This window comes from Gymnoscopelus braueri (genome assembly GCF_963280865.1).
Source record: "Gymnoscopelus braueri genome assembly, chromosome: 12".
NCBI lineage: Eukaryota > Metazoa > Chordata > Actinopteri > Myctophiformes > Myctophidae > Gymnoscopelus > Gymnoscopelus braueri.
Window position 1 is genome coordinate 19,818,059 of NC_137614.1, and position 23,662 is coordinate 19,841,720.

The 23,662-nt window shown below is 41.1% G+C and overlaps 1 protein-coding gene across 1 annotated transcript in view; it reads left to right on the top strand.

Annotated features, from left to right (window-relative positions):
- LOC308096168 (kinesin heavy chain-like) overlaps positions 1 to 23,662 on the top strand; it is a 29,934-nt gene that overhangs the window by 2,736 nt on the left and 3,536 nt on the right. The window contains exons 2-23 of the mRNA XM_080443493.1: positions 2,356 to 2,443; positions 2,855 to 2,928; positions 4,583 to 4,687; positions 4,816 to 4,864; positions 5,043 to 5,098; positions 5,413 to 5,500; positions 8,088 to 8,212; positions 8,666 to 8,770; positions 10,408 to 10,556; positions 11,596 to 11,744; positions 14,320 to 14,504; positions 15,171 to 15,239; positions 17,662 to 17,868; positions 18,747 to 18,893; positions 19,481 to 19,669; positions 19,960 to 20,077; positions 20,731 to 20,792; positions 21,032 to 21,141; positions 21,472 to 21,573; positions 21,981 to 22,041; positions 22,308 to 22,379; positions 22,568 to 22,672. Coding sequence (XP_080299619.1) covers positions 2,356 to 2,443; positions 2,855 to 2,928; positions 4,583 to 4,687; positions 4,816 to 4,864; positions 5,043 to 5,098; positions 5,413 to 5,500; positions 8,088 to 8,212; positions 8,666 to 8,770; positions 10,408 to 10,556; positions 11,596 to 11,744; positions 14,320 to 14,504; positions 15,171 to 15,239; positions 17,662 to 17,868; positions 18,747 to 18,893; positions 19,481 to 19,669; positions 19,960 to 20,077; positions 20,731 to 20,792; positions 21,032 to 21,141; positions 21,472 to 21,573; positions 21,981 to 22,041; positions 22,308 to 22,379; positions 22,568 to 22,672 — 2,415 coding nt within the window. The remainder of the gene's footprint in view (positions 1 to 2,355; positions 2,444 to 2,854; positions 2,929 to 4,582; positions 4,688 to 4,815; positions 4,865 to 5,042; positions 5,099 to 5,412; positions 5,501 to 8,087; positions 8,213 to 8,665; positions 8,771 to 10,407; positions 10,557 to 11,595; positions 11,745 to 14,319; positions 14,505 to 15,170; positions 15,240 to 17,661; positions 17,869 to 18,746; positions 18,894 to 19,480; positions 19,670 to 19,959; positions 20,078 to 20,730; positions 20,793 to 21,031; positions 21,142 to 21,471; positions 21,574 to 21,980; positions 22,042 to 22,307; positions 22,380 to 22,567; positions 22,673 to 23,662) is intronic.

A 23,662-nucleotide genomic window follows, 5' to 3' on the forward strand; every position in this document is an offset into this window, starting at 1 on the left:
AGAATATACTACATTTTGAATCTCCTCTGATTGCAAAGTATACATTATTAATTTGAATACTTGAGTAATGGTGAGATGTCCTTCTATGTTCATTGACACATTTTGCCCTAAGCCCCCGCCCCCCCCCCCCCTCTCTCTCTCTCTCTCTCTCTCTCTCTCTCTCTCTCTCTCTCTCTCTCTCTCTCTCTCTCTCTCTCTCTCTCTCTCTCTCTCACTTGCTCATAACTCTTAACAGATAGATATGCCTGAATGTGCTCTCTCTAATTACCTGCAGAGCCAGGATCAATAAATTACCCAGCAACACATGCTACACACTGGCCTTCTTTCTCTTCCCTCAGCTCCTGTCTGTCTTTCTTCCTGTCTCATTGGACTCATGTTCTCTGTCTGAATGTCTTGCTGTCTGTCTGGCTGTCTCTCTACATCTCCCTCCTTCTATTTACATCCCTGTTGTTCTCCTGAGTCCTGCTCAACCCCACCCCTTTCACTCCATTTCACCTCTTACATATCTCTCTCCCCAAGTCTCTCATGAGCTATCTATGTCTGTCTGTCTGTCTGTCTGTCTGTCTGTCTGTCTGTCTGTCTGTCTGTCTGTCTGTCTGTCTGTCTGTCTGTCTGTCTGTCTGTCTGTCTGTCTGTCTGTCTGTCTGTCTGTCTGTCTGTCTGTCTGTCTGTCTGTCTGTCTGTCTGTCTGTCTGTCTGTCTGTCTGTCTCTCTCTCTCTCTCTCTCTCTCTCTCTCTCTCTCTCTCTCTCTCTCTCTCTCTCTCTCTCTCTCTCTCTCTCTCTCTCTCTCTCTCTCTCTGTCTCTCTCTCTCTGCCCAGCTTCCCGCTCTGTCCTTGCTGTGGTTCTCTCTCATTTCTAGTAACTCATCTCATGTAGATGACTATTGTGTGTGGCTGTGCACTGATGATTCAGTTTGTTAACCATATTTAATTACCAGCTCTCATTGTTGTGGTGCATTCAGGCTCATACTAAATTTATGTCTAATAGCATGGTGAGATTTAGGATTACAGTAGCCTGTACTCTAACTCTTGAGTTAAAGTTTGTCACTAATTATTCAACCTAAAACAACACTGCTGACTCGTTTCTCGTTTAAATCCCCAGCTAGCTGTAATCTATTAACAAGCAATTGTTAATGGATTACAAAAGTCAATGTTTTTCACAGAACATGAGCAATGCCATGCTCCATTGGACATGAGGTGAAGATTCAAAAATCATGAAAGGACTATTTGGAGGGGAGAATAGGGAACTTGATTGGACACATTATTTACCATTCAGACAAAAATCAGTTGACAATGTCAGCCAGGGAGTCAAGTAAAAAAAAATAGTAAATGATCTATAGGTGTATCATAGAAATCTTACGAAGCTCCATAATTTTATGAGCGAAATGTTTAATGTCCATAATTGCAGTGAGGATTAATGCAAGGGGGCTGCTGGAAATCTGGAGAGTACATGTCATAGCCCTATATTGTCTTATCTTATGGTCTCATCTGTTGTTTATCAGGATTCTAGTGAGGGAACATGACCATCCCCCAACCATCTACAGTAGCCTATAACTCTACATCTTAGGTCCCTGTGTCAAACTCAGGAGGTGAAATATAGCTCTGACATGGCTAGACTCAGGTGCACTGCAGAGTTAGCTTTCTCTAAAGCTAGCTCAGTGCTGATACCATCTTCTGTTCCACTGCTAGGTGCTTAGGCAGTCTTTTAAAGTACTGTGGGGGGAGGGGTGCCAATGAGAATGATGCACATATACACAGCCTTCCATTTCTTTAAAAAAAAAAAATCTGAGCACAAATCTAAACATTCCTTTTGAACTGTATGCATCCACAAGCTTGGCCTTTTCACGTCTTGGCACGTGCAAATAAAGGATGACTCAGTCACATCATTCAGAGCAGTTCCCTGCCAAAGCATCAGATACCACAGTCACTGATAGCCTTGCAGGGGTGACATCATTTCCCATAACTTAGCCTTAGATTGATGACAAATTCATGGTGAAAGGGCAATAAAATACAAGCAGAGTGAGTAGCGTTCAGGAGCACAATGTGTTGCATAGTTTAAAAACAATAACATACTGTAAGTGTACAAATTAAATCAGGAAGTGAAATGAGCAGATGAAGAGAAAAATACACAAACAAATTATACATGTCTATCAAAAAATGCAATCAGAGACATTAGCCAACAATTCAAATTAATCACATGTATTCAAGACAGCAATATTCTTTATTTATATGCACAATAAGTCATTTTATTGACTGTGGATCTGTAATTGTGTATATGAATATATCTGTAAGTTATCTATCTCAGAACCAGAGTACATCATTCATGTAATTTTTTTGTTTGCTGTTGTCAACAGGGGAAAAACTATGTATTTGACAAAGTGTTCCCGACCAACACCACTCAGGAGCAGGTATATAACAACTGTGCCAAGCAGATTGTCACGGGTACGTATGGTTAGCTGCAAACAAAACATGTACAATGTTTAAATGTGTGTGTGTGTGTGTGTGTGTGTGTGTGTGTGTGTGTGTGTGTGTGTGTGTGTGTGTGTGTGTGTGTGTGTGTGTGTCTGTGTGTGTGTGTGTGTGTGTGTGTGTGTGTGTGTGTGTGTGTTGTTTGTGGGAAAATATACAGCAGGCCAATGCTGATAAAGAGGGAAAGAAATAGAGTTTTAATGCATACGATAGGAAGTTTATTTGTTGCACGATGTCATTGCTTTCACTTTTTCCTCGTGTATGTACGGTAATTACTTTACATCAGATTTCATTACATTGTAGATTACATTGAGAACATTATGTGTTATCCCTACAAATGTAGCTGGTATAGATTCCTGATTTCTTGTATTGTATTTCTCACAGATGTGCTGGGTGGATACAATGGCACTATCTTTGCATATGGACAGACCGCCTCCGGGAAGACCCACACCATGGAGGTACAGAGTTCACTCACCGCTGTGTTAACGAACAGATTTATGAATAAGAATATATACATCATTAATACCTGTGATTCAGAATCAGAATGAAAATGTCAAGTTCAACTGTACAAGTGTCTCAGACAGAAAAGTGTTTGTCATATCTTATTCTAAATCAGTGGTTCTCAACCTTTTTAACTAAAAAAATATTTGTCTCTCCAAACTATGACACCATTATGATTATACGTTTTCTATATTGGCAATAGTACATTATTTATTTTGATTATTGGTGGAAGTCATTGTCAGTCATTTCTTTTCAGTCATACTCACCCTGTGCAATTCTTTTTTAAATAATCGTCTTACATAAATAAATCGTTATTCGCATTTGTATGACAATTAATCGTCAACTAAAATGTCATGATTGTGCAGCCCTAGTTGTACGGCCACAAATTGAATGTGTGGCGCACACCAACTACTTAACAAAAGGTTTTACAGGAAATTTCACTTCAACTTTTTAAACCAATTAGATTTTATATTTCATTTAAGATTTCTATATTTGGGAGATTACTCTTCATATCACTAGAGAAGGCCTTGTGTAACACCAGTGGTTCACGTGCCATAGTTTGAGAACCTGTGTTATAAATGGCAGAGCTAGGAAACATAACTCATGGATTTATTCTTATAATAAGTTAGTTATCTTACTAGTCCATACCCGTGGGGGGATATGCGCACATGATCTGGCAACCTGGGAGGCAGTTCGTCCCATAGCTCGAGGGGCCATCCCACAGCTGGGCAGTCGTAACCATGGCGACCTTCTTTTACACAAAAACGCTAATAAACAGCTGACATTTTGTGAAATCGAAAAACGGGCTTCGCTGTTCCGTGCACATGGTAATGCTCAATGGCTGTGTGCAAATTCAGATCAACTGCTCCAGCCACTGAGGAGAACTGGGCAGAACCAATTTTGGCCTCACCACCACTACACCACTACACCACCACTACAGAGCTTTGTAGAATTATAGTAGAATTATAGTAGGATAGTAGGATAATATCTCAGACCAGCATAATTGTGAAACTTCTAAATCTGAATCTGAAATAATTTGTTTATGCCTATATTTATGGTTAGAATGGGCACAAGATGCCTTTAGATTGTGCCAATGTCGATGCAACTGTATTTATTGCTGTGTCATAGCACAAATAGCCTCTGTGACTTGGCTACATTTCTTCCTTCGCAAAAATGCAAGGCTGTTACTTGTAAAACAACAAACAGAGGTATATCTGCAAGTAGACCACAAAGGATGGGATGTGGATTATATGTGTTAAGTATGCAATATTGCACTACAAAGACTCCTCAGCAGCATAACGGATACAGGATAGAGGATATTGCACATAGCTAGACAACACAGCAAGGGAATCAGTGAAATGTTGTCCAACTCTAACTATTTAGAGTTTATTAGTCTGATGGCTTATCTGAATGTTTCTTGATGACATCAGTGTCAAATATATTGACATTTAGCAATAAGACCATGCTGACAACAAGACCTCAGACTTACGTATGGTCAATTTAAAGGACAGTGCACATAGACACTACACATCTTAAATAATTAATACAAACTGTAACCTATTGATACAATTATCTTCCTTCTGGGTAAATTGACATTTGTGACTGTTCCAGGGTAAGCTGCATGACCGTCACGGGATGGGGATCATCCCTCGTATTGCAGAGGACATCTTCAACCACATCTTTGCCATGGATGAGAACCTAGAGTTCCACATCAAGGTTTCCTGTTTTCTAAAGCTTGAGATAATTTGGGTGTTGTGTTGTGTCAAGTTTCATTGTTTTTATTATTATTATTGTTGTTGTTATTATTTAAACCAGACTAATATTTTTTTAATGATCCTGTCTAGGTTTCATACTTTGAAATCTACATGGATAAAATCCGTGACCTCCTGGATGGTTAGTATACAACACTGTCTCTCAAATATCCTGTCAACAGAGCATGCTAAGTCAGACAGTAAAATATGAACCTATGCAAGTAACCTCTAACTCCATCAATGATTTCAATACGGCATGTTGTGTAAAACTTAGAATTAACTCTCTCAAGCTCATCCTTTTTTCTCTGTGTATTTTCTAGTGACAAAGACTAACCTCTCTGTCCATGAGGATAAGAATAGGGTCCCTTATGTCAAGGTTTGTTAAAGCTGTTGTTACAATTACAGTAGTACACATTAGAGTATGACTGATGACAGATTTATGGGTCGATGCCGATCCTGATTTTAGGAGAGTATATGACTTTTTTTTAAACTTTAAATTACACAACGAACAAGCAAATAATTAAATATAAAATACACACGTAAAATTACATTTATTTTATTTAAATGCTTACTGTAAATCCTATTGAAAGATTTTGATTTTTTTTTACATCCTCTCCTCTCCTCTCCTCTCCTCTCCTCTCCTCTCCTCTCCTCTCCTCTCCTCTCCTCTCCTCTCCTCTAACAATGCAGGGATGCACTGAGCGTTTTGTGTCAAGCCCTGATGAGGTTATGGATGTGATCGATGAAGGCAAAGCCAACCGCCATGTTGCTGTGACCAGTAAGTCTCTCTCAAGTCTTTAACAACATTACATAACTGAAACCGTATTTAAACACAGAAAAAATGTTTAGCTCACAAGAACGCGAAAAACAATAATCTAAAAAGCCACATTTTTAAATAATAATAATAATAATAATTTCTTATTCCTCTCCCATTGTAACAATCCATACCACTATTTCCTTCATCCAATTACATAACACAGCTCTCTCTGTTACCAACAGTAGCGTTCTGGAGCTGTAAATGATGCGTGAAGGGACAGTTGGCTCCATACAGCCAGTTATAGCATCGTGTTATGTAATCTTCATGGTAGAGTGTACTGTGCTTGTTAAATGGGCTTCTAATGACGGAAATAAGAACTTGGTTTAATTTATCTGGCAGTCATTGCAGATTTGCAAAAACCTGAGAACAGATCATCATAGTGCTATAAGCTATTTCAAGGAACTGAGCCATGCACACTGTATGCACAAAAAGCAAGTTAATTTCAACAAAATGTCTAATTTTTTTTATGAGCTCTATGGCAAAAATGTGCATTAGTCATTGCCCTAGTGCAGTGACGGGGACACTGTTCTCTAGGACAGTGGTTCTCAAAGTGGGGTCCAGTGACCCTCAGGGTTCCTTTGGGGGGGTTCCAAATAGCCCCTCACAGGTCTATAACTCTTGAGTTTTGGGGGTCCTTGAAATGTAAACATTTGAGAACCACTGCTCTAGGAGATGTCGTCCTTCAGATGAGATGTGAAACCTATATCCTTCATCACTGTGCAGGATCCCATGGCACTTATCGCAAAGAGTAGGGGGTTCCTTTAGTGTCCTGGCCAAAAATCCCTCTCCATCTGGCCACCTAATTATCCCCCAGAGAAATTGGCTCAATGACTCCCTCCCCCTCCACATCAAGTTAATGTGTGGTGAGCGTTCTGGCCCAAAATGGCTGCCGTGCATATCACCCAGGTGGGTGTCAAGATAAAGTGTTATATAAATGTAATTTCTGTCTGTCTGTCTGTCTGTCTGTCTGTCTGTCTGTCTGTCTGTCTGTCTGTCTGTCTGTCTGTCTTGTCTATCTTGAGGACCATATAAATATATTTCAATCACCTTATAATAATTAGCAGCAGTATATATTTTGTATAATACCGTTTTTTTAATACAGTTTTTATATTTTCATAGTTGTAATACAGTATATTTCACATTTGTGTCTGTAACGTTTCAGTTCATATCTTGTTTACATACTGTACCCTGTTATGCAGTTGTGCTGCATGTTTTCCCAGAATATTCTGTAGGTGTTACATTACCATTTTGTTATGAGCTCTAATCACTGGTCTCAAATTTCCTGATAATAAGCAAACTGCCCTCGCAGCTCTGTGCAGGTATCAAACCTACAAGGCACATTGCAGGCTATGACCCTGTTCCACAGATATGGAGACATGTAGGTCTTACACTAGACATCTTTCACCATGAGGAAAATGTTTTTTGAGCAAAATAACCCTTTGTACAATCAGCTATAACAATGCAAAGACTTGCACAGCAGATTACATTTGGACCTGCCTAGCAGAGCAAAAATAGAATGAAGACTATGAAATGACACCCCCCTGTACCAATACATAAACAATACATAAAAATAACATCAGTACAGGAAAAAAAGGAAAACATTATGATATATAATCCCCCACCTTGAAAACAGTTTAAGGGTGATTTCAGCATTAGTTTTTTATTTTTATTTTATTTGCACAATGATAAAAACAGAAGCAAACTGCATTTCCAGTTGTAGAGGATGCTTGATGTCTGCCTGCTGACTCACTGTGCTGTCTGCTGCAACACAGAGTAGTGAAAGCAGACTAAAATGTTCTCAGCTCTGCAGCCATTGAACTGGTTTCCTCAGATATGATCTGCAGAGAAACTTAAATTGCATGTCTGCAGAGGTCAAATTGGGTGAGGGAGTTAGATCATTCCGTTCGTTCAATGCTGTTCTCTATGATGTACTAGGTCTATGGTGAAATTAGTTCTTATACTGTCTCTCTGCTGGTTCGATTTCTTTTGGTTTTCCATTTTGTTTGTTCATTACAGTAAGAAAATTTATTTTATTTCTTATATTTTGTACATTTTAGAGAACAACCAACCGGTTAAACTCCTTGAATGTGCAAAGAGCTTCACTTTTATCTAAGTGGAGATATGTCATTTGACAAATCTCTCTGCTTCTGTTCTGCTAAGAATGAGGTCTCTGTTGCTTCAAAGTATTATTATAGATATATTCCATTTGTCAGGTTTTACTGCAGTACTGTTATGGATGATATTTTCGATCTGACAGTGAGGAGTTTCACTGTCAGATGATGACAGTGCCATGTATGGCCAGGATAGCATGTTCCTACGCCCTGTAGGAACATGCTATCCTTCTCAGTTCCGCTCCCCACTGAACAGGCACCCCAACTAACCCGTAGGAGTCCATAATGCAGCGACAGAGATCGGCCTCGCACCCCTGCGCCACCTGGGTGCCCTGTTGGTCCAATTTTCAACATAGTTTTCTGCATTGGCGTTTAGGGAACGCTCTTGATCATGTCTTTCATGGCCTGGTCGTTGACCCTCCTCTGTCCTTGTGCAGACATGAACGAGCACAGCTCTCGCAGTCACAGTATCTTCCTGATCAACATCAAGCAGGAGCATGTAGAGACGGAGCAGAAACTGTGTGGAAAACTCTACCTGGTGGATCTGGCTGGCAGCGAGAAGGTACGGAACTGTATTAGAGGACCATTGTATTCTGATGTAAACCAAACCCTATAGCTACACTCTTCATACAAGATTCCGTTGTATAATAAAACACGCAAAACACGCTTTTAAAGGCTGTCAGAGTTTTTCAACATTTGATTCCATAGATGTAATTCATTATTTGCAAATATATTTTATTGCATTAAAGTGGACATGCTTCTGAATTGTCATACTAGTATCAATCCATGTATTCGCTATTGCACGATTGTAACTTTCTGCAATGTTAACAAATTAATACTATATAAACAGTAGTATGTATACTAAGTTACCATAGAATTTGAAGATATTTTGAGATTTCTAGAATTGGCGTTTTTTTCTCTTTTTTTCTTCTTTTTTTTCCTTCAGTGTTTTAAAGACACTGATGTGTGTTATTTTGCTGTGCATGTTGTCTCTCATTCTCTCTCCCTTTTCCAGGTCAGTAAGACTGGTGCTGCGGGATCTGTCCTGGATGAAGCTAAGAACATCAACAAGTCTTTGTCTGCTCTGGGTAACGTCATCTCTGCCCTGGCAGAGGGAACGGTGAGACACACTGTAGTTATAAGTGGGAATGCAATGTAGTCCAGTCAAGACAGATACACACTCATGTATTTCATATGTATGCATACTATATGGAATCCCTTTGTGTTAGCAAAACTCCTGTAATTGAAAAGTCATTAATCCCAACAACAGCCATTTTGTGTCTGTCCACAGTCATGTATTCAGTGTACTGATCCCATTGGTATTTGCTCAAGAACCAGGGTTTTCTAGGTATCAGGTAGCAAACACTAATTCAGAATGGATCAGAAAAATAGCATCTTCTCATCTGGTGTTGATGTTTTGAGAATGTTTTTGCATTGATCGACACAGTTAATGTTACAAATTGACTAAACATCCATACATTTTAAAGTGGAATATTCCTTTAAACTAGAAGTACCTCACTCACAAGTTTATACTGTATGTATGGCCAACAACAATAGTAGAACTGGGACAGTAAGCTTATATTATACAGGAAAGTGATCTTCATATTTGTTGACTGATTTCACTTCCAAAACATGTGTAGTATGATTATATGCAAGGAAATCAGCTTTTGAAAACAGTGAGTCTTCAATGTTATCCATATCAAATGACCGATTCAGACCAGCTACAGTTATAGTTTTTTTTAAGAGCCTCTAATGTCAAATCATAATACATTAACCCCTATATACTTCATTGACTGGAGTCCTCCAGGGGTCTATATAGGACCCCTCCTTTTCCCCATCTACATTTCCGCTCTTTGCCTCGGGAACCGTTTGTAAACCAACGGTTTCGAGGTCAGGAGCCTATCTCCTGTTTCCATAGTGTGCGGAAGCATGATGTACAAGTACACCACCTGGACATGACGCTATATGTCGCAGGAATTTACCCCCACTCACCCCCTCCAACACCTTGATGCTGAGTGAAGGGAGGCATTGGGTATCATTTTCATAGTCCTTGGTACGACTTGGCTGGGGATTGAACCCTGACCTCCTAGTCTCTGGGTGGATACTCTAACCACAAGGCCACTGAGCTCTCCAAAAATAGCTGATCTATTATACACTATATAACATTATCTGCTATTTTTGAACCGATGTTCGCCCCAGAGTAGGTATGCTAGGTTTCATGTGGTTAAAATCAGTCCCTGTCTGCTGTTTCCCCACTTACCATTTACCCATGTTTAATTGTCTGTCCCTGCTATAATGAATTCCATTCTCCTAATGACTGTCGATGCCAGCCCATCTTTCATTTCTGCCCGCTCAACAGTCCCTGTGTATCTTTGCCAACTGTACGATTTGTGGGATGCAGCACATTCAATCAGCTTTTTTGCAGAACAGCCTGAGCCTTTATGTTTAAACAGTTATAGAAATGGAAGAAACCTTGCTATTCTATTATGCTGAATATTAGCATAATATTTAGTTTAAAATGCTGCAATAAATTGTTAAAAATGTGCTGTCTCAGCAAGAAATGCTGGTAAAATGAAATACGCCTCAAGGGTTTATTTCACTGTGATTTCTCATAATTTTCTATTCCTGCATGAAATTCCTAGTTTCATGCTTTCTCTTCTTCTGCCTCAATAACCACCCTTCCCCTCTCTATCACCCCCCCCCTCTTCTTCTCTCTCTCTCCTCTTTCACCCTATACCCCTCTTTCACCCCTTACAGAAAACCCATGTTCCGTACCGAGACAGCAAGATGACCCGCATCCTGCAGGATTCTCTGGGTGGGAACTGTCGCACCACCATGTTTATTTGCTGCTCTCCCTCCAGCTACAACGATGCAGAGACCAAGTCTACTCTCATGTTTGGACAACGGTATGTATGTACCATCCATCGCTGGATGGAGGAGGGGACATACAGTATGGAATCTAAACCCCGTTAGGCTATGCTCCAAAACAAATTAGATTACGCATTCGAGTCCAGACCTGGAACACTCAGGATTGTGCTGTGCACTTAGACTGCAGGATCTCACCCAGTGACCTCAACCATAACAGACTAATGGGATGACTGGCCCTTCTTGGCTGGAAACAGCCCACTCGGCAGTTCAGAAGCCAAACAGCATCAAAACAATCAGAGATCAATGAGTCTTCTGGCTTTAAAACGCCAGTGCAGCAGATCAGCTCAGACTGTGATTCTACCAACAATCATTGGATCTTAGGGGACAATAAAGTTAGTCTTGTTCTGGGACTTGTCATGCGGGGATACCTCGAAAGCAGGACAGTAAACTAATTTCAGGGTCCTGTCTACACTGTAAAATCCCGAGTGTTAATTTAGTGTAAAAATGGACCTGTGAGGTCTAAAAATAATGATCCAGCACAGTCAGCATGTGGCAGAGGCTGTTGTCCTTGTCTGCTAAGGGACTGTTCTGCCAAGTTCCACTGTAGTGTAGATTAATCAACATAATTATCGGCATTCTGTATTTATGTCAAGGACACAATCTCTTTTCACTAGGTCAGCTAACATTTGGAATTGTGTAGCCTACTTAAAATACAAGGGGAGCATTGAATGAACCAACCAAAGAGAATTATTCATTCAAATTGTCAAGTAAGTACCACAGGCCTGCGGTGAAACATGGATCATGTCTACATGGCCTTAATCAGTAAAACATTTAAAAAAAAAATATATATAGCACAATTCAGACAACAAGTGCAGTTCAATGTGCTTCACAGGGGGGGGGGGGGGGCAAAAGAAAGCAGAGATGAATATAAATACATACAAATGAATTTAAAAAAAATATATAATAATAATAAGAGTAATAAAAGAACAAGTAAAGCAGGAAGAGAAATGCATTTTAACTCCTCCTTTGACTCTCTTTTCCCCTTTTTGCTTTATGTTTTTTCACTTTTTCACACAGTGCTAAGACCATCAGGAACACTGCCTCTGTCAACCTGGAGCTGACAGCAGATCAGTGGAAGAGGAAGTATGAGAAAGAGAAGGAGAAGAACAAGACACTGAAGGATACCATCCAGAGGTTGGAGATGGAGCTGAACCGGTGGAGGAACGGTGAGGTCATCAGCTTCACCTCAGTACAACATGAACATTGGAGAGGGAGAGGGAGAGGGAGAGGCATAGAGAGAGAGAGGGAGAGGGAGAGGTAGTAGGGAAGAGATAAAGAGAAATATTTGATTTACATTTTTAAAAACACTTAAATGATTCAAATGAATGATTCAAAATAAAACAGATACAATAAATAAAATCAAGGCTAAATTAAATCCGTATTTATTACAGAACAAATCCAGCATGTACCACTGTAATGCAAATGATTCCAACTTCAATCAAGAGGGTTTTCTTTGTCATTCACTCTTACAAGTACAAGCATCAAACAGCTAAATGTTAAATAAGAAACATAGGAGATACGAAACAAAATAGCAGCAACAGGGAATGTGCAATGCAGAATTTGGGTGGTAGGCCTACTTTTCACATCACAGGTACAGGTGTAAAGAAGTGGAGAGAGGTAGAGTGAGAGCATAAGGGAAAGAGATAAACATGTTGTGAATCCATTGCGTCATTGTGCCATTCTTTATCTGTCTCTGTCATTATTCACATCGATATTCCGAGGGTGTGCAGACACAATGAACTGGCATTGTGCTTTAAAGGAGTAGTTTTAGTTAATTTGATTACTGGCGGAAAGATGCTAATGTATCCGGTAGGAGACTCAAAGGAGTCTCCTACCGGAGAGACCACCGGTCATCAAATTATTGGCTTAGGAATGCGACAAAAACTAAAGAAATAAAACATTATATGCTGCTACCGTAGATAAAACAATTATATTGCTATGTACATCTAGTATACTTCCTATGGAAATTTGCGCTGCAAGACAAAACTGTTATACATCAGTACACTTACTGCATTACACGTATGTACATCTGTGCAAAGTTACCGGATGAGGTAAAAACATGCATTGGTGGCCTTATAAAATCTGTCTGGGCTTCACCAAACCACAATCCATTATGTTTTTTTATATACAGTATAGACAGTTTTAAAATGAATGTAACCTGTTATAAACAGCACCAAAAATTCCATTCTCCATTGAAGATTGCCTGATCTCTTGTGTTTAGTAAAATACCCTCTGTACAGGTTTAAAAACGTATATGCAAAGTGAGAGAAATAGATCACAATGCAAATCAGAATAAATCTCCATACTCATTGCACAAACAATATTGCCGGCTAGACAGATTACCCCAGTATTTATAATTTTATAAATCAGACACCTGGTTTGACTGGAGAGAATGTATGGGTTCAGTTTGACAGTTAAAGTATATTTGTCCTAAGCAGTCAACTTAACCACCCAGGGGCTCACCCACTATAGAGGAATGATATCTTTACTATCCAAATCAGAACTACACCAAGTACAGTAAATTCACAGGGACACAGTTTACACTTTGCAATTCATTCAGTCATTTAACTCATTTTTCATGATGCTGACATTCAGGAACAGTGAGATCACTGACACCAGAATCCAGTCAACACAACACAGGTTCAGAGAAAATAGTTTGTGTTTTTTGTTCTGGGTGGCTAAAAAAGCAGAGATGACCATTGAGAAATATTTTTGCTTCTCTGTCTGCATCAGTTAGCATGACCTTGCAGCAGCACTGCAGTGTTTTCCCCTCTCTCCTCTGTCTTTGTGCGCTCTCTCACTTTTATGCAATCTCAGTCGTGCGCGCACTCTCTCTCTCTCTCTCTCTCTCTCTCTCTCTCTCTCTCTCTCTCTCTCTCTCTCTCACACACACACACACACACACAGATCTTTTTGAAGTGCTATTAGCATGACATTGCTAATGCTAAGGTGGAAATTCAGTATAAGGACAGCAATTGCAATAATTGCCTTCCTCTACTGACTGTCTCTTCCACTCTCTCCCTCCATATCATCCCCATCTCCCCTACCTTTCTCCCTCTATCTCTCCTTCCATTCTCCATCTCAATCACTTTCCCTTCCACCCCCCCCCCCCCTTCCACCGCTTTCCCTCTACCCTCTATTCTCCCTCCACTCTGTATCTCTCTTTCCCTCTATCTCTATCTTATTGTCCTTCAATCTCCCCTTCCCTCTCTCTATTTCTCTATTGCTTCCCTCTATTCTCTCTCTGGTCATCCTCTCTCTCTATACTTCCCTCTCTCCAGCTCTCTACCTGTCCCTTTATCTCTCTCCACCCCCCTAACCCACTGTTTCTGAACCAGTGGTCCACGAACCACTAGTGGTCCATGGCATAATTACAGGTGGTCATTAGGAAAATAATAATAATATATATTGTACCTTTGTTAATTATTAAGTCCATCAAATGTAACTTTTTTTTTTCAATAGGCATAGTGTCAAAAATCTTGAAATGAAATATTGACTGTTAAGGGCTTGATATACTTAGTTGCGTGCAGTGTCACGCACTAAAAATAGCAGATGTACTAGCTCACAACGCATCACAGCTCGACGATTTAAGATCATTAATGTTAAATATTACTATATTATATGAATATTATGGTATCTATGGTATTATTTTGGTATTTGATATGCTGGTGGTGTAGAGCTCAAAAAAGGTTGAGAACCACTGATCTAACCCTATCTACACCCTCCCTCCTATTCATTCAGGAGAGAATGTTCCTGAGACGGAGCGGACCGTTCCGGGTGAGGTGGTGACCCGTCTGGAGTCTACGGAGGAGCGACCCGTCATTTTGGACAACGACACCTCCTCCATTGTGGTGCGCATCTCTGAGGAGGAACGCCAGAAGTACGAGGAGGAGATACGCAAGCTCTACAAGCAGCTGGATGACAAGGTCTTAGGCGCACGCACGCACGCACGCACGCACGCACGCACGCACGCACGCACGCACGCACGCACGCACGCACGCACGCACGCACGCACGCACGCACGCACGCACGCACGCACGCACACAGTGCATAGTATACACACCATTGCATAAACACAATTGTCACTATGATCTGGGTGACCTGTCCTGCATGGCCTAGAGGAACACCCTCTCCATTTGAAATTTAACTTGTAAAACAGAACTTCTTACTCAGGAAATCTCATAACATAATTTTCCCAAGACAAAGAAAAGATTGAATCTCATATACAGTAGATCAGAGATTAATTAACAAATGCTTTTTCCCTACGGGAAAGTAATTTCATGATTATTTTTTATAAGTTCTGAGTTTAATACTTCATTCCCTCCCACAAAGAAGCTGAGGAGAAGTGCAGTGGACTCATTCCAGACTGAACTCCCTTTGTTCCCAGCTCTCAATCACATGGTCTGATGGTCACATAGTCAGCTCTTCTTAACGCCTAGAGACCGTAGAGATCTTGCTCCTACACTTTTCTATTCAGCCAGGTGGTGAACTGTATTCCCAGGTCTAAATCAAACCCTAATTAGACGGTTAGAATATGAATGAGCATCATTGTGGGTCCTCCACTGAGATTTCATTGAATTGTTTCTGCACAGGATGATGAGATCAACCTGCAGTGCCAACTGGTGGAGAAACTGAAGGAACAGATGATGGATCAGGATGAGGTGGGACACGCACACGCACACGCACACGCACACACACACACACACACACACACACACACACACACACACACATGCGCGTCAATCCCGGGGGGGTTTTGTCCCCCCCTAGCTTCAGATTGGACCCCCCCAAGTCAGATTGGACCCCCCCCAAGTAATTTAGGATAATTAAAAAATACTTTTTTAATTTAAGTTAATAGAATCCGAACCCGCTTTTGAAATCATGACATGCACTAATAAACACTAATTTATCCCCCCCCCCCCGTGTAAATCCCAAAATGGTTTGGTCCACAGCGCCGCATTCTCGAAATTCAGAGGAGCACGGTGAAAACACTCGCCCCAAAACACACTCACCCCTATTTTTTTCGCCGGCCGAGGCCGCCAGATATACCCGGGGCGAGTGTGTTTTGGGACAATGCGTTTTTGTATTGTACCGACACACAGCAACATCCATGTGGTTTTTCACCGGGTTTGTTTACGTTTTGGGGAAAGAGCTCAACAACATAACGAGACACGAGAGGATACAAGAGCTATCTGTGCTAGCTGCAAAGTGTGCAGATTTAAGCAAGTATTTTAAAACAGTGAAAGCTACCGAGGAAAAAGAAACAGAGTGATAGACCCCCGCCGACTCAAACTAACGACGAAAACGGGAGTTTATCATCAAATCCAAGGATTCGTAGTGTATAATTATAAACAAACAACCTCCTGGTGATTCCAAGTTGGGGGGTAGTTTGACCAAAACCAAAGGTATTGAAGAGGAGGATATGGATAATGTTACGGTCATCAGAGATCAAAGGATTTAGCAGCTGCCATTCTGATAATGTTAGGAGAATGGACTGACAGGAGTGACACTACGATCAGGCCGGTAAGACCATGTATTATGCAAGTACATAATGAAGTTGACCAAAGTTTCTCAGGTGCATTATATTTGTTATTAGTGTCTGTCTATCCTCTGAAACAAACCAACTCCAAGTGCGGCTGCATCAGTGATGAGTAAGTTTACTAAGTTAATATAAAGCAAACTTCATGTTCTGAACAAAACTCACACGTCTCATGTGCCAAACCTTCTATTCGTTATACTTTACAGTAGCTATTGATAATCGTAGATGGTTGATGCTCAATTCCTCTGCTCTGCTCATTATTTGAAACAGCCAGTGGTGGGTAAAATAAAATGTATATTACTCCTACTTGGCAGTTGGCTGTGCCTCGGCCTGTATTTTGCCTTGAGGTGATCAGGGCTACTCATCCCCAAGTCATTTAGAATAATAAAAAATGAATGTTAAAATAGTATTTTGATATTAAATCAGTAAAATTAGGCAAAATAACATAACCCTAACCTAACCCTAAAACCAAAATAAAGTAACCAAAATCCAAGAAAGAACCCTCCCAAATCCGCCATATAACCAATTTTTTTTACATTAGTATAAACCCATTTTGTTTGAATATTTTATTAGGCAGAAATTGTTTTTTGAGATAATAAATTGGTAAAATCAGGCAAAAATATTAATTAAAAACATAACCCTAACCTAACTCCTAATCCTAACCCTAAAACCAAAATAAAGAAACCAAAAACTGGAAAAAAAACGAACCCAATCCGCCCAGAACCGCGAAAAAAACGGACCCAATCCGCCCAGAACCGCAAATCGCGCAGCGCGCGAGGGACCCCCCCCAGCCTCAAGACAGATTGACGCCCCTGCACACACACACACACACACACACACACACACACACACACACACACACACACACACACACACACACACACACACACACACACGCGCGCCTCCTCCACATCTGTTAAAGCATAATTTCTTCAATTATCTATTTCTATTTTCTTTGTGAATTCGTCATCAGCGTTGAGTCATGAGTCATGTTCTGTTCTTCTGTTTTGTTAGTCAGGCATCCAATCAAATCAAATCACTGTGTTGTCATAGCAGCAGTGTGAGAAAGATAAATTGCCAGGGCAATGCTAAATATAGGCCGTATGGGTCTAAATGTCTAAAACACGCACGCACAAGACATTTAATGATTTATTTATTTGTCCTTAACCACGTAGCATCCCTATTCTGGGCATGCCATAATAGGAAAACATTTGGCAAAATAGATTAACATTCGCAGAAAATAGCCGATCTACAAGCTCACAACCAGTCGCAACGCAACGCGTTGTGAAGTTGTAGATCGGCTATATTCAGCGAAGAGATTTGGTGTAGAGGGGGAAAAAGGAGAGGACCAAGTATATAGAGGCCAGTGGAAGACACCGGTCAACAAACTATATAGGGTTTAAGTGGTTAAACTGATTTTTGTCTCTTTTTCTCTCTTTCTCTCCCACTTTCTTCCTTCTCCAACACTTCCTTCCTTCCTTCCTTCCTTCCTCACTTCTTGCTCCCCCCCCGATCCCTGTTGGATTCCTCCTGGTTCCTTGCAGCTGCTGGCCTCCTCCCGTGGCGATGGGGACAAGGTGCAGGCGGAGCTGGGCCGGCTGCAGGTGGAGAGTGACTGTGCCAAGGCGGAGGTGAAGGAGGTGCTGCAGGCTCTGGAGGAGCTGGCCATCAACTACGACCAGAAGAGTCAGGCGGTGGAGGAGAAAACCGTCCAGAACCAGCTACTGGCCGACCAGCTCGCCCAGAAAATGGTGGGTCCACTCGTCAGACCGAGTACCAATTTAAAGTGTAAAAAACAACCCATAAGGCTGTGTGAGACAGACAGGATCTGTCTGTCTCACATCATACAAACATTTGGATGACATCATACATTTGGATGACATCATCCAAACATTTGGCTGACATCATCCAAATGTTTGGATGATGTCATCCAAATGTTTGGATGATGTCATCCAAACATTTGAAGCAAACAATATTATGTTGGTCCTTGCGTCAGAAATGCAGCAAGCATCTGCTATTGAGCTGAAATGGTATTGCTGAATTGTAAATTACATTTTCTTTCCATCAGAACGTTACAAAGACTATAGCAGTATTAATACAGGATATACATAAGTAAAATGGAGGTGGATTATGGGGGCATCTCTGTAACTTACAGCTACTATCCGGGACTTATTTTAATAATGAATAGAATTATTTTTTGTTATGGTAGCCGGGTGGAAGCTGTTCATAAACCTGTTGGTCTTGCCCTTGATACTACGGCAGGCCTCTTTGCCTGGCCGCGGTCATTGTAGGGGTATGTTAATACAGCAGGTGGTCTCCTTGCTCTTGCATTGAGTCATTTAGACCCTGATGTTGGGTTGGACACCTACTGGTTGACAATGTCAACAAAGTTATTTGAAGTGGAATGATTGGACATCTTTATTGCAGTGTGCATTTTCATTGCAATTACCCCTGATGGAGATCAGAGAGGGCGACAACGGACATAGAACTTACAGAATGCAACATTAATGATCAAGAAAAGGAATAGCTATCAATATTGTCAAAATCTATTATTTTCTTTATCCATTGAATCTCTCTATCTTTTTTTTCTCTCTTTTTTTTCTCTCTTCCCTTTTCTCCTCTGTAACAGGCCAGTTTGATGGAGCTGGAGGCGGAGCTATCCCACATGCAGGAAGTGAGCGGGCAGCAGAGGAAGCGCATCGCTGATGTCCTCAACGGCCTGATGAGGGACCTGAGTGAGTTCAGCACCATCGTGGGCAACGGAGAGATCAAGCTGGTAAGGATGAACACTGGTCAACTTTTCTATTTTACAGTATAATTGATTGCAGTTTTGCTACATATTTCTCCTGCATTTAGTCTCCAGCCTGAGCTCAGACTCCAGTGTGATTTGTCTGTTTTATCTGATTATCTGTTCATTCTGTTTTAAAATTGTAGCCCCAGTTTAAACATGATTTTATACTTTTATACTTTTCCCATTTTCAACAGTTTTTATTATATTTTGACACTTTCTTTGGCAATGTAAACGTATGTTTTCTCATGCCAATAAAGCTCAATTGAATTGAATTGAATTGAATTGAATTGAATTGAATTGAATTGAATTGAGTTGAATTGAATTGAATTGAATTGAATTGAATTGAATTGAATTGAATTGAATTGAATTGAATTGAATTGAATTGAATTGAATTGAATTGAATTGAATTTACTGTGTGGCACCATCTTCCTCTCTGCTCCTCCTCACCTCCAAGCCGTTGGAGATCAGCAGTGCATGTCATTCTACTGTTATTTTATCTGTATGTTGTGTTTTACCCTTGCCCCCAAAGGGATAATAATATTGTTACTTCTTCCTCTCCTCGTCTCGCCAAGCCGGTGGAGATCAGCGGTGCGATCGAGGAGGAGTTCACCGTGGCTCGTCTCTACATCAGTAAGATCAAGTCGGAGGTGAAGAGCATGGTGAAGCGGTGCCGTCAGTTGGAGAACTTGCAGCTGGAGTGTCACCGCAAGATGGAGGAGACAGGCAGGGAGCTGTCCTCCTGCCAGCTCCTCATCTCCCAGGTGAGGGAAGGAGGAATGGTGGATAGATAGAGGGAGGGATGGGTAGACAGAGGCATGAATGGAGAGAGAGATAGATGAATGGATGGATGGATGGATGGATGGATGGATGAAGTACAGATACTGTAGGTAGATACCTTTAACTCTTTGTGTGTGTGTGTGTGTGTGTGTGTGTGTGTGTGTGTGTGTGTGTGTGTGTGTGTGTGTGTGTGTGTGTGTGTGTGTGTGTGTGTGTGTGTGTGTGTGTGTGTGTGTGTGTGTGTGTGTGTGTGTGTGTATCCATATGCCTACAGCATGAGGCTAAGATCCGTTCTCTGACGGAGTACATGCAGAGTGTAGAGCAGAAGAAGAGACTGTTGGAGGAGAGCCATGACTCCCTCAGCGAAGAGCTGGCCAAACTGCAAGACCCTGGTAATGCACACACTCACTCACTCACTCACTCACTCGTACACTCGCACTCGCACACATTAATGCATGAGGCCAAAACACAGACAGATAAAAGATTGGGGATTAATCAAGTAAATACTCATCTTTCACTAAGAGCCTACAGAGGGTGGTAATTGTCCAATCACAGTCATATCTGTGAACACCCTAACTCACCACTTACAGATGCTTGGTCAGGACCCTCTTGCATCACAAGTCAAGCACTACAAGGCAGGACTAAAACTAGGCAGGACTTGAGTCCTGTGAGGACTCTTCATTCGGGCACTCCTCCTCACAAGGAGCGCCTAAGCCAGGTTCAAGGTTCAAGGTTGTGCTTTATTGTTACATCTTGTGTACTAAGAGTAAAACGTATTTTTGTTTGGCTAAGTGCCCACAACGAGCCGAGCAAGTAGTAGTGCGATGTCTGCTTCTGTCGACTCAGTACCGTTTGAGTTGCATTCTAATAGGCAGAGAATAGTAGCCTAAATGATCCGACCAGGTCAAATTGGGATGCAAACTATACGTGGTACCGTTCTCGTCTGCATCGACACTAAAGCTACATCAAAAAAGTGTCAGTATATGACGACTTGGGAGTGAGAATACATTGATCTGTACTTTAAACCTTCTTCTGTGACTTCCAGATAACTCTCTGCTGGAGGTGGAGGACGGAGAGAAGGGTGAGATTGAAGATGGAAACATCAAGGTAACATGCACAGAAGCTCCTCATAAACATAAACATGGAGGTGTTTTAGCTCTACAAATTTGGTTCACAATACAATACTATGAAATACTATTTTGAAATACTGTTTTGTACAAATATTTAATGTTTGCAAGTCTGGCATGATCTTCAGCACTGACAAATATCTGTTGACCAGAAGGAGTTAGCATTTCCATCTCACTAACTGCTAATAAATTCCTTCGATTTCACATTCTGTCGCACAGAAGACCTCCCGCCAGCAGGGGGAGTCTCACCGTGGTCTCCACCACAAGCAGCTGGCCCGCCTGCGGGATGAGATCAATGAGAAGCAGAGGCTCATTGATGAGCTCACTGAGTCAGTAGCATTAATATACATCAATTATAATGTCTATTATTTATATAGAGAGGTTTACTTATGCCTACTTAATTTATTTATTAGACATACTATTTGTCATTACAATAACATTGCTTGTTGAAGTGTTTTTCTTTTTTTATTGTTGTTATGCATTACGATTTATATGCAGGCATTGAAACATTACATAGAAAACTTTTTTTACTTGCATCCTTTTCTTTCATGATTTTTATGCATGCACAGTATATATCACTGCTACTGTCACAATCATTTTATGATGGCCTTTGTCAAGGCAGGTGGTTAAACATTTTGTCCTGTTTTCTCTGTCTCCAGTCGTAACTCTAAGTTGGAGCTGGAGTTGGCACAGGTTCGCTCTGACTTTGACCGTTTGAAGAGTCAGGACAGCACCAAGAGTGAACGTCTGGAAGAGCTGTCGTAAGTCTGAATAACAACCTGCTTTCCACTCTTTGAAGGGTAACATCACCTCATTGTTTCACAGAGAAACAATGTTGCAATGTTTAAGTTGGTTAAAACACTTTTCTCAGAGTGTAATTTTGTCTTTTATTGATAGAGGTTATTGATGACTGTGTGGGGTATAGGGTTAGGGTTAGAAATAGAAATATGTAGACGTATTGTAGTTCAAAATAACTTAGGGAAAATGTTGTAGGTATGTAATATAATATGTTATTCTTTATGATGAAATGTTGATTTATGTTGTTCATTTTGTGTGGTTGTGAAGTGGATTGAAAGCATTGGCTAAATGAATGGAGAGATAAAATGTGGGATGGACTTTAAGGAAGGGATGATGATGTGATGATGCTGTGATTCCTTGTGCCTCTCAGATTTCTGCATGAGCGCCACGAGCAGACTAAACAGGACCTCAAGGGTCTGGAGGAGACCGTCGTGAGTAGCACTTAAAAACCATCAACAGACTACAAATCTATCTATCTTTAGTCAACTCCTTATAATTCTCCAGTTACTCTTTGTCATCCATTCATATCATCTTTCAATACTCCGGCTTTCTAACCACCTCTATGTCTGTCTGTCTGTCTGTCTGTCTGTCTGTCTGTCTGTCTGTCTGTCTGTCTGTCTGTCTGTCTGTCTGTCTGTCTGTCTGTCTGTCTGTCTGTCTGTCTGTCTGTCTGTCTGTCTGTCTGTCTGTCTTCCAGGCCCGCGAACTCCAGACCCTCCACAACCTGCGCAAGCTGTTTGTACAGGATCTCACGTCGCGGGTTAAAAGAGTAAGTGATGATAATAATAGACCAGCAAAGTTGTACTTGAGAATATCGATAATGTGGATAAAAGGAAGTACTCCACTGTACAGTCCCTTTTCATTTAGTGGGAATTTGTGTTAATCAAATAACTTCATTTCTCCCCTCCTTTACTTTTCTTTTGCTCCATCATCCTCCCTCCATCCTACCCCCTGCAGAGTTCCGAAATGGAACCTGATGATAGCGGGGGGTCTTGCACCCAGAAGCAGAAGATTTCCTTTCTTGAGAATAACTTGGACCAACTTACAAAGGTTCACAAACAGGTAAGAGAACAATGGAAGACAGCATGGCATCCAGTGGTTCAGTTTAAACCTTGCAGGTATCAGAATCAGAATCAACTTAGAATCAATTTATTGTCACACCACAGATTTACAGGTATAAAGAGGTGGGTGAAATAGTTTTTTGTGCAAGATCCATCGTCTTTGTTATTTTCAGAAAGAGAAAAAGAAAAGAGAGAGAGAAAAAGAAAAAGAAAAAAAATCAAACACTGGAGAAAATGAAAACATGTCGAGGAGAGGCATAGCATAATCCAGCTGGTACAGTATGTACATAAGGTTAGACATAAGGAACATTAATATAGCAGCAGCTATGTACATGGCATTAGACATTAAGGTGCAAAAGAGTATCAGCGCATTGTACATGAGACTGGGTGCAAAGAGAGTATCGGCGCTTTTGTCAGGTTCAACCACATAGTCCACAAATGGCAGTAACTTTCACGAACAGTATAATCCACATGGTAGATCCACAGGGAAAAGTAAAGTCCATGGCCAGCTTGGTGACAGGCGGTGGTCAGGCCTTGTTCAACGGTCTGATGGTAGCCGGGTGGAAGCTATTCATAATTGCCATCATTGCCCTTGATACTACGATAGGTCTCCTTGCCTGGCCGCGGTCGTTGTAGGGGTATGAACAGTTTGTGGCTGGCGTGGTGCCTGTCCTTGATGATCGTGAGCTTTGACTACACACCTCTTCTTGTACAGTTCCTGGAGAGAGGGAAGCTCCCATTATGCTCTCAGCCGACCGCACCACCCACTGTAGGTTTTTTGTTTGGGGGCACTGCAGTTTCTGTACCAGGCAGTAACACAGCCTGACAGAACGCTTTCAATGGAGCTCTGGTAGTACAGCCTGAGCAGGCCCGGCGCCACAGGGGTGCCAGAGGAGGCCTGGCACCCTCAGTTTAAGTTTTATGTAAAGTTTTATGAAAATATAAAAAACGCACCTGTCAATTTGTGTGACCCATACATGTGCGTTCATGG